The 12,162-nt window shown below is 37.8% G+C and overlaps 1 protein-coding gene across 1 annotated transcript; it reads left to right on the top strand.

Annotated features, from left to right (window-relative positions):
* The first annotated feature begins 5,803 nt into the window (after window positions 1–5,803).
* LOC130990785 (uncharacterized) lies at window positions 5,804–8,092 on the top strand. The gene has a single exon (XM_057915018.1). It carries the CDS (start codon window positions 5,804–5,806, stop codon window positions 8,090–8,092), a length of 2,289 nt encoding a protein of 762 aa, XP_057771001.1.
* The last annotated feature ends 4,070 nt before the right edge of the window (window positions 8,093–12,162 follow it).

Below are 12,162 nucleotides of genomic sequence, written 5' to 3'. Positions count from 1 at the left end.
ATGTGTGTAATAGTTACACAACATACAAACTTATAATGATCAAATGCATGCTAAACAGTATCATATTTTGCATCCTAATTTGAATGAAAATCAATCAACAAGAGTCACAATTAGCAGTGAAAGTTTTTTTCCAAAACAACAAAAATATCTAAAAACCAAATGTTTAAGATTGAAACGTGAAAAAAAAATTATTCAATATCAATGAGAAGAATAATGGACAACGCAGTAGTGGTAGTCACTCTTCGTCGCTCTCTTCGTCAACTACCTTTCCACAATGGTACAGATTACAATATCAAGAATGAGATATATGTTAAATGGAAATGAAACATGATATATTTAAAATATAAAGAAGTTAACTACATAAATTCGAGGTTACTATTATAATATATCAGTTCGTGTTGTTCCAGAGGACACGTTAGTATTTAGAAATGATTTATATGCATGCAATCAACTAACTACGGACATATTACTAACTATTAAAAACATGAATTGCTAATTTGAAATGTATGAATTACTGGTTAATCTTATTAAAAAATGTAGGTATTCGGAATCCGCGTTAGACTATCAGGAAAAGAATGAGGCATAATTTAATTCGTGAGTCATGCACTAAAATGGCCACAAAATTCACAACGCTAATGAATTACATAATTAACTGCATTAATTATTCAAGCAATTCCAATTCATGTTGTTCTGAAGGAAAATCTAGACTTTGGGATTAAATTAATGTGATCACCGGTCATGAATCACATATACAAATTGCATGAATTATTTCATATAGACTTGAATCGGATTTAAATAAATTTCGATTCGTGCCGCATGAACGGGTGATTCACGCAATTTAATTTTGATTTGTTCTGTATCAACATGTAATTCATGCAATTTGTCTTTAAGTAAAAAGTATGTCCTGTTAGGCATACATCTGGAAAATAAATAATTAGATATGGATGATAAGAAGAGAGAAATAAGAAGAACAAATACCAGACGACTCTATATACAACTCCAAAATTATAATATGATGCGTGGCTTCAAACTTATTCTATATTTTGCAGCGATGGAAAAGTGAATTACAGATTGATATGTATTTAACGTGTATGTTAGGTTGTATTGTGAAAAGATATGTTTTGATATGGAAAGAATTTAATAAGATTATGGTAACTGATTCTAATCAATTAAAATGACCAAAAAATCCCCTAAGATTATTGGCGTCCATTTTTAGGCTGAACTTTAGGATCAAATCAAGCCATAGGATCTAGAAAATTAAAGGGTTGAGATTCGTTCCTATTTTATACAAAAAAATCTATTTTTATTTTAACCCACCTATATATATATATATATATATATATATATATATATATATAGGGGGCGGTTATTCAATAAACCACTCTTATTTTAAGAATTACGAACCAGCAAAAATGCATGAATTTTATGTATAACATGCATGAATAAACTGTATAAAGGCATGAATTGCGAAAAATAATTTTTTGCTACCTTTGGGATTCGAACTCAGGACCATGAATTTATCCAACAAGGTGATGAATCAACCGTAGATCTTGATGATCTAAGGGCAGAAAATGGTTCCTAATTTATATTTTAAGAAGCGTTCTTATTTTAGTCTTTCCATATATATATATATATATATATATATATATAATATTAAATTACTAAACTATCCTTAGAAATTAAAATAAGTAGGAATACTATAGATTATAAGAACCCATAATTTCATATCAAAATAAATTGATGATCATACCCACTTTAAAATCATCTATATATGGATCAATGACTACGACAGTTCTGTACGTTTATTTAAACAGAAGATGGGAAGTGACAAATAATTCGTCACTCAAAGGCTAAAATTTGTGTGATCACAAAATAAGTAAGTTGAATCATATCTTGGCTTATATACATGTTACATCCAACATAAAGAAGGATAACTAAAGTAGTTATGGACTTACTATCTGACCAGCTAGTATATCTTTTTGATCTTACAAAAAAAAAAAAAAAAAAAGACTAATTAGTGAAAACACAGCTGGCTCATTTTTCCAACCATATTCCTTGTGGATTTCTCTCCTTTTTAGACGGGATCCTTTATTTCTTCGTCTTTCCTAGCTAGTCATGTATTTATAGAGAGATCTGGAAGCCAGAAACAAAATAAAGATTTTAAAAATTAATAAACTAGGTGAAGTTATATTTTTGTATCTAAAAATAAGTTTGGACTGATAAAACTACAACACAAATAATAGAATAAAAAACATAAAATACAACTTAATTATACTCCATCCGTCTATAAAATATCTTTTTCGATGAAGTGAGTTAGGGGCGGATCTATGATTTATTGTTAGGGGATGAACTTATTAAAATATGGGAAAAGGTGCAGATTGACCCCCGAAGTAGTAGCCCCTATAGCGTATAACCCCTCTTACTCACTGTGTGTGCAACTAAACCCCTGAACTCTGAGAAAAGGGTGCAAATTCCCTCCTCTGACCTAACGCCGTTAAGTGTCCGTTAACGTTTGGGTTTAATTGCACCCTCTACTTCAAGGGTGGATTTGCACCTTAATTTTTTTATTTTTATTTTTATAATTTCAGCAACCCACCTCCGGAATCAACTTAACCGCCCCCCGTACTCATCGGCTCCAACTTACACTTTGTTAGTTCGCACGCGCTCAATCTCTTGATCGTCGACTGCTTACCGCTGACATGCAGCGGCATCACCAACTCCAGATGTTGACCTAGATCGAATCTTGCTTGGTCCAAATCCATATCCGTATTTTTTTACTTGGGTCAGGATCCGGTCCAAATCCATTAGGTCCAAAAAAAACGAGATTCATGTCCAGATCCATTAGATTCACAGAGTCTCGAGTCCTAACCCGAATCCATTCTTTTTTCTCTTTTAAAATAAATTTACAAATATTAAATTAACCAAAAATAAAATCATAATTATTATCTAGAGTTTTAATAATTATTCAAAAATAAATAAATAAAATTTAAATATATATTATATAGATAAATATATACACAATTAATATCATAAGATAAGCCTAAAAGGTTAAGGTGTTGGAGGAGATGCTGTTGTGCGGGGCGGTGAAGAAGCTGGTGGCGTTGTTGCATGTAAGCGGTGGGCAGTCGACAACCAAGAGATTGGGCGCGTGCGAGCTGACAAGGTGCAAGTCAGAATCGATGAGTACGGGGATGGTTAAGTTGATGCCGGAGGTAGGTTGCTGAAATTATAAAAAAAAAAAAAAATTAAAGTGCAGATCAACCCCTGAAGTAGAGGGTGCAATTAAACCCAAATGTTAACAGACACTTGACGGCGTTAGGTCAGAGGGGGGAATTTGCACTATTTTCTCGGAGTTCAGGGGTTTAATTGCACACACAGTGAGTAAGAGGAGTTATACACTATAGGAGCTACTACTTCGAGGGCCAATCTGCACCTTTTCCCTTAAAATATATATGGTGTCAGAAAATATTTACACGAGATTATGGGACGGGAGCCTCCGAGCCAAAAAAAAATTAGCATTTCGTACATTTCATTTTTATGTCCAAGTATAATTTTAATTGACTTAAGATAAAAACTCAGTCACTTAGAAAAATAAATAGTTATTCGCATTTCATTAATTCACTAAGTATAATAAATAGTTGTTCGCATTCCATTAATTCAACAATATGTACATATAAAGACACACATCTATGCAACTTTTTTTTTTTATGTTCATCTTTTAAAAAAAATAAACTAATTTTTATTATTTATAGTTTATAACTTGAAAATTGAGTCAAATTCAACATTGAAAATTAACTAAGAAAGGCAAATAAGACAAAAATAACACAAATTTAACAAACTAATATGACAAATAATTATAAAATATTAAGAAATTAACATGGATACTAAGATTATTAAAACAATATATTAATGTATTATATTCTCTCTTGTATTTCTTATATATACTGAAAAAAAAAAAAAAAACTCAAAAATTGGGAGGGGCTACCAGCCCCCCTTAATCCGCTACTGAAGTAAGCCCTAGTTCTAAGAAAAGTTAGTTAAGTATTTGGTGAGAGTGGAGAAGATAAAATAAGAAAAAGTAGTGAGAGGCTATCATGTGGCACCTTAATGATAATATGTGTAACTATATGGCAAGTCTAAGACTGATCTTTAGTGAATTTATATATGAAAAAAAGAATATTATTTTATGGGTGGACGAATATAAGAAGATATTTAGTAGACAGAAGAAATAATAAGTTTTTATAAAAAATTCCCGGTGCAATGAGTGAGTTAATCCCACAACAAATGTTAAGAAAACATGAAGAAAAGAGGAATGTCGTGGCGGTTGGTAGCGTTGGTTGATCCCGGAAAATAAAAAATAAGGTGTTTTATGCATGCATGTGTGTGTCTGTTATGGAAGAGAGAGTGGAAAAAATGAAGATTCAATAATTCTCCTTGTCCTTCCTTTTATAAAGTGTAGATAGGTATAGCATTTTTTTGGGGGTGCCATGAGTCCATGGTCTCCACTTTTACTTGTATTTAAGTCAGAAATGAAATTAAGAAAATTGAGTGAGATTAGATGGTATAAATACACTGTTGGGAAGTTAATGAAATATCATTGCCCTAGTTTTGATGATACCAAAATCCTTAGGTTTTCTTTGTAATAGACTAGAACTTTTTGAACTCAAGTGTTGGAGTTCTTTCTCTAATTTAACTAGTGTTCTGAAGACTGAAGACTGAAGACCGGAGGACTGAAGAACTCAACTGATGTTTGCGATTAAAGGCCAAGTCAAATACTGATGTTTTGACCGAACGAGTTTCTCAACTGAAGAATCAGTTATGACTGATTCATCAATGCTGGCTACGTGGATTTAGCGGACTGATACTAAAGTCAAGTATCAGTTAACATTCTTCGTCGGACTGAATCTCCAGAGTTAAAAGGAAGCCACGCACTTCAAGTACAGTCGCATTAAATGCAGAGATATTAAGGATCGTCCTTTCTCTGCAGAGCATTCCTTTTTGATAACTACTTTTCATAGGCGTCTTACCTTATGTACCTGAGACGTCGTTTCTCACCAAACAAGGAACCTCGAAGATTGAAGCCTCAGCCAAATTCGAATTACTCTCACAACGGATGAATTCTTGAAGACCATCTCCGCCAACAGATCTATTTAAGACCTCTCCTATAAATAGAGCTCGAGGATACTTCAATCTTCACTGATTCAAATACACAAGCTGAAACTCTGCCAAAATTGCAACTCAGCCATTCAAAGCCTTCAAAGTTTAAATTATGATGTAAATGTTAATTTAGTAAAACAAAATAATTCCAATCCATTCCTAGAATTTATTTTTAGATGCCAATCATTGGAATGGAATCAAACAATGAATTACCATTCCATTACTTTTGTATTCCTTATGCATACCAAGCAAAGGAATCACGTTGTTAAGAAATGTGTATAAAGTAGATAAAGTGGGTTGTTGAAAATTATTTAAATATTAAGTACAGAGAGAGAGTGTATTGCCAAAAAAAGAAACAGAACATTTCAAGTGGGACAACTCAAAAAGGAAAACAAGACATTTCAGCTGGGACGGAGGGAGTATGATCTTTTGAGTTACCCCCAATGCGGCATGAAGTCTAAACAAAATACGAGATCAACGGTAGAGACCATGCATGTATGGGTCCCATGGAGTGGCACTGTGTGCGTGTGTGGAAAATTATAAGGCAACTTCCTCGAATATTAATTACCACTTCCTCATTACAAATAGACTCCCCTCGCCACATGACTTGGGGGAACTCCCCCTTCTTCAAAAAACCAAACACTAAATGGCGACCCCCAATTTCGACCCTTCGATGCAGAGGAAGCTGGAGGCCCCAATGCCGTTGATCGGCATGTACGTCGCCCTCGCCTCCTTCGCCTGCTCCGTCTCATTGGCCGCCGATCTCATTCACGGATTCCGGAGCAACAAGTTCTGGTTCCCTTCCAAATACTTCTCTCTCAACGCCACCTCCCTCACGCTCCTCTCCGTCGCTCTCAAGCTGCCCATCGATCTCACCACCAACATGACCGCCGTCACCGACCGCCTTGCCAAGATCAGCAGCCTCGCTCTCATGTCCACCGCCATGGCGAACTTAGTGCCGTCGCTGGGGTCCATGAGGGACGCCGACATTCTCATCAACGTCACTGCATTGAGCATTTTCATCGTCACCGTTGTCAATGACGTCTGCATCCAGATCGTCGGCACGCGGTCGTTCCTCCACCACCGCGTCCTCCTCCCCGAGGAGATCCTCGCTCTCATCCTTATGCTCATCCTGCTTCTCGTGCTCGGCTCCACTGCGCTCATGGTGCTCACCACCAAGAAATGCCTCGAGACCAAGTATCAGGAGAGGCACAATTTTGCCGAGAGCCAGGAATTCTCCGACATCGGGGCCGCCGTGGTCGATAAGCTTAGGAATCTCGTGAACAAGTATTGGGTGATGGCGGAGACCAGCAGCCCTCAGTTCGTCATCACTCGTTCCTCCGCCTGCGCCTCCGCCGGCGTCATCTGCCTTGCCAACGCTCTTATCCTGGCGCAGGCTATTGTGCGCGCATGGGTGGCGCATCGTAGCCTCGGCCGGACCGGTTCGATCTACGGCTGCTCCACTATATGGATTCTACTGGTGCAGACAATTGGAGTAATTTTCGGCACAATCTCTACTTCATTCAGATGGCTCACAGCCGTCCGATTCAGATGCTCCGTCGCCGACGGCAGAAGCTTGAGCCGCGAATTCAAGGTCGAGGATTATTGGACTAGGAAGCTCGCGGAATTTCAAGGAAGCCCGATTTCTCCATTAATTAGGCACCGCGGATGCAGAAGATTTCTCTACACCGCGAGAGGATTCATTGTGGATCTCCTTCTCAGAGCTCAAATTTGTGTTGTTCTGTTTAACAAGCTAGTTCTCGTAATCTCATGCTGCATAGCAGGCGCCGTCATCAACATTATCCAAATGATCTTGAGTTCTTCTGTGGATTTTAGTGCTAGACAAGTAGGCCGCGACTTCCTGCAAAGCGTGAGGTCTAATTCTCTGCGCCTTGAGGGGGAGGCGGATTTGCCTGACTACATGCTGCAGAGCATTCCAAAACAGGTCGACAAAGTTCTAGAAGCTGCTAGAAGGCAGAAGCCTTGTAGCTTGATTAATTTCTTGCGCGATTCAAGCTTCAAAGGAGTGGCTGAATTCGACAGCCTTGGAGTCCCAAGCATACACAGTAAGGAGCCGAAGAACTGCTGGTCTCTCGCTGTGGTTACTCTCACAAGCATTGCGGCGGCGCTCCCTCACATCGAGAAAAGCAAGGTCGATCAGCTGGTGGAGGATGTAAGAGACGGTCTCATCTTCGTGAAGATTGTGGAAGAGAGCTTCTACGCGAAGGACGAGTGGAAGAACATAAGGAAAGCTGCTGATTTCTGGTTGAGAGTCGATCTATTCCGGAAATGGCAAGAAATCGACCTCGCTGAGATCTCTTGTAGCAGTCCTAACTCCCAACACGCGCTGCAGAAGCTAGCGCGTGAAAGCGAAAAAATCGCGTCTGCTTTGAAAACAGACGTGCCTGATTGCCCCATGTTCAACCCTGCGAACTGGAAGCCCGAGATCATCGCCGCGAACTCAATGTACAGGATCAGCAGCACGATTTTGGACGGCTGTGATGAGGAGAACGCGGTGACGGATGAGGAACTGTTTGTTCGGTTAAGTAGAATGATTGCAGACATTTTGGCGGCGTGCCTCAGCAATTTAGGGCGGGTGATAGACAACAAGTGTCGCCTCAAAGCGATTGAGGAGAGGGAGAGGAGCGTGCGTGAGGCTGCTCTACTCTTGGGAAGAAGTGAAGAGATGCTCGATTTTCTACTGGATCGCCATCTGCCTGCGGGGTTGAATCCGGATTATGCTGCTGCGTATATTGAGGAGTGGCGCAGCGCGATGCTGCTGGAAATGGAGGTGATGAGTTCGGATGCGATCACACCTACGTCATGCATTGGCACGGCGTCGTCGGAGGGTAGAGGTAGCTGCTATTCGAGTGGAGCGATCACGCTAATGGAGCATCTGCAGAGAAGTTTTCAGGCTAGGAATCTTGAGTTTTGAAATGTAGGTGGAGGTGGTAGTGTTGGTCATTCAAGGATGATCATCACTTAATTGTGCTTGGATTTTTTGTAATAGAGCACACTGAATTAAATGAAGGATTTGGTTGTCGTTACTTCTATAAGATTTATTGTGGCTGGGGTAGCTTGAATTATTTGTGGATGTACATCATTTGCACACCATCCATCTACTTCTACCGACACTAGACTGATCGAGGAAATGCGATTTAGCTGAAGATATGTTGAGATTTTGGAATTTTTCTTTAACAATTTTTCGGAGAACCCAATAACGAAAGTTTCATAAGGGGACTGGAGCAGGCTACCATGAGACAAAAGATCTTCTTTCTAAAGAGATTCGATTCGGAACTCTTATATGTCCAAGGTTCAATATTGAAATAATTTCAGAGGTTTTCCCTGACTTTGTCAGTGTCAACAAACAATTTGGACACTACGACAACTAACAGCTTATTATAGTAGTATTCAAATGATTAAGTTCCAATGGAAGTCCAAAATCAACCACAATTACACCGTTGTGTAGAGTGCTATACAAACAATCAGTTTAATCGAGCCAACACAGGGTATGATCTAAAGAAGGAAAGTTCAAGTTCAAGTCCACTTTCTCATGGTTCATCCATCCAATGTAAAACAAATTTATGGTTCATCCATCCTAATTCAATAGGTTCAATTTAATAGGTCATATTTTCTTATTTGGACGTCTCATTTTAATAGGCCGCTTTCTAAAATGAAAAGTTAACACATAACAAATATTCCCACTTAATTCACTATGTAGACCAAATGTCATTGTATCTCACACATAATTATCTCAATTTTAATTCTCTCTCCTACTTTTTCGACAAATATATCGTCAAAACGAGTTACTTTTTTCTCTCTTATTTTATAATAAATTATTCATTTTTAACGTCCGTGCCCAACCCTTATGACATAGTATTAAATTGTGACGAAGAGTATAATATATGACAATGACTATAGCTTGTCGTAATTATAACTTATTTTTTACTACCATTATATAATACGATTAATGATTTCAGATAGGATCTGAAGGACAAATCAAAGCCTATCTTATGCCCAAGCAAACCATATGCGAGGAAGGCCAAACGCCAACTCTCATACGGGACGAATTACAGTCAGATTTATGAGTATGATTTAAGGTCATAACGATTCTTTTTCTTACGTGAATTTTTTGTGGGATTTTATTGAATTTATAATAACTTTTTACTTAATTTTATATTTACAGTAATAATATTTCTCTTTCTTCAACTTGAAAATCTCAAATTTAAGCATAATTTTTTTTTGTTTTTTTTTGTCTTTTCTTTCTTATTCTCATTTTTGTCTCTTTTTTCTTAAAAAACATGTGTTTTGTGATAGAAAAAACGATTATAGTACGTGTCTATGACAACTCCAACACGTTCTTTCCACCTTCTCTCCCCGCTCGCATTATTCTGCCTCTACGCTCTCAGCCTTAGGTTTTCCGGTGACGAGATCAACCGGGACGACTGGATGGCCCCCTTTCATTGCTCAATCGCCCTTTCAACTCCGTCGACCAGATTGAACCGATTTACTCTTCCATTCGCTTTCAATTATTTTCAATACGAATTTTATTAATATTGTTTACTGACTTGAGCGTTAGAGGCCCTTCAATCGACATCCCCATCGGTGCTCTAAGAAGGGCTCTAACGTTGTTCGTGTTTCAGGTTGCTAGTGCCCATCGTATCAGACGACCCCGACGTCCTTATCCGTGATTGTCGGATTCATCCCCAACAATATATATATAGGGAGAGGTTCAAGAAAGAACCACTAAATAAAAGAAGACCAGAGAACCATTTTTAGCCATTCGATCATCAAGATCTACAGTGGATGCATCATCTTGTTGGATGAATGCAGATCCTGGGTTCGAATCCTGAAGGGAATAATTTTTTTTATTTTTTGAGTGCATTAATTTTAACAACAAATGCATTAATTTTTACAGTGGATACATTAGATTTGATGGTTCTCATGTTCTCACAAATAATGTAGTTCTCTCTAGAACCACACCCTATATATATAGGGGTGGGCTACCGTGAGAGCACATCTTAAAATAAGAAATAAGAGCAATTTTTAATGTATGAATTTTATGTAGAACACGTATGAAATCGCTGTATAAAGGTATGAATTGTGAAAAATAAATTTTTGCTACCATTGGGATTCAAACTCAGGACCATAAATCCATCCAACAGGATTACGAATCAACCGTAGATCTTGATGATCTAAGAGCTGATTCTTATTTTATATCTTAAGAAATGCTCTTATTTTAGCTCTTCATATATATATTACTCCCCCCGTCCTCAAAGATTGTGTGTTTATTACTATTTTCGTCTGTCCATAAAGATTGTGTGTTTTCTTTTTTAGAAATCTCATTTATATTTTAAGCCTCATTCACACTCAATATTTACAAAATATCCACCATTTATTTTTACATTTTGGTGGGCCCAATACTACCCTTTAATTCTAAAATCAAATCTTCCAACTTTTTTTATAAAAATCTGTGCCCTCCACTCCACCACACACTCTCTGTGGATGAATGGAGTACTTATGTATTATATTTTACTTCAATAAAATTTATATAATTGTATGAATAAATTAATTTTAAATAATAAATATATAATTATGGTAAAAAACAAATTCAAATGTGGATATTATTAAAAAGCAAATTCGTACAATACACATCTAAAATAAAAAAAAAATACAAATAAAAAACACACAACATGTTAATTTAAATTACCAAACCAAAATGCAAATAAAATTTAATTACAACACTAATCATTCACTATTTATTCATCTGTTACAATTATTAACATTACAATTTGATTAAGTATATGTATTTAAATTAAGGAAAAAATAGCAATTTAGCCCTAATCACAGACACTCCTATGACGTCATGGCAAAGAGGAATGTGGTGGAGAAGGGGATGGCAAGCGATGTGTTGGGATTTGTGGTAGGGATTTTGGAGGGGTGAAGAGTGTGGCTGATCTCAAAGCCAGCGTCGTCGATGAGGGTTAGGATGCGGGAGTCGAGGGTGGCGTCCTACATCTTGATTTTGAGGCCAACCGCAATGCCGCAGAATTTCTTAAAGAAACAATGGTGTCAAATGGCCACATTGAACATGCAAGCACAATATTTGGCCACTAATTGAAAAAACACAAATTATGGCCATTAATTAGGCAATATGCCTAATATACCCCTAATTGGACGGACTGGATAGGGTCAGGAGCGCGGGTCGCGTGCCGGGTAGGATCAGGCACGCGGGTCGGGTTAGGCACTTTTAGTGCCATAAGTGCCAACGAAATTTTTTTTTACTCCCCCTGCCCTGTCTACCCCCCAGACCCCCGACCCCACCCACCCCCAAGCCAAAAGGAACTTTTTAAACACTTCCCCTAGGGTTTAGATATTCCATTTAGGGTTTAGATTATCCATTTAGGGTTTAAATGTTCCATTTAGGGTTTAGATGATGTTGTTGTTTCTATATTTGTTCTGCATGTTTGGCACTTATGGCTAAGGATGTCAATGCAGCCCGAAACCCGTGGGCCGACCCGAATAACCCAACAAAATTAGAGGGTTAGGGTTGAAAAATCGCAACCCGAAAAAACCTCCCAGTTCGATTAGCCCGCACCCGACTAACCCGGAACCCGATAGGGCTAGCCCGAAAACCCGATGGGCTAGCCCAGTGGGCTGACAGAATTGTGATTGATGCATCCAGTTACAACTTCTGCTATGTTTAGATCTATGGTATTTGCTTATATATATATATAGGGTGCGGTTATAGTGAGAACCACACTTATCGTGAGAACATAAGAACCATTAAAATCAATGCATCTACTATATAAATTAATGCATTCGCTATTAAATTTAATGCATCCGAAAATAATAAATTTTTTGCTCCCTTCAGGATTCGAACCCAAGATCTGCATTCATCCACCAAGATGATGCATCCACCGTAGATCTTGATGATCGAATGGTTTAAAATGGTTCTCTGTTCTAATTTTATTTAGTGGTTCTTATTTGAACCTCTCCCTATAT

This window comes from Salvia miltiorrhiza, chromosome 6 (assembly GCF_028751815.1).
Source record: "Salvia miltiorrhiza cultivar Shanhuang (shh) chromosome 6, IMPLAD_Smil_shh, whole genome shotgun sequence".
Taxonomy (NCBI): Eukaryota; Viridiplantae; Streptophyta; class Magnoliopsida; order Lamiales; family Lamiaceae; genus Salvia; species Salvia miltiorrhiza.
This window is presented reverse-complemented; position numbering and strand designations above follow the sequence as displayed.

Bases quoted from the DNA above. Each gene is read 5' to 3' on its own strand.
- LOC130990785 (XM_057915018.1), top strand. From the start codon at position 5,804: ATGGCGACCCCCAATTTCGACCCTTCGATGCAGAGGAAGCTGGAGGCC.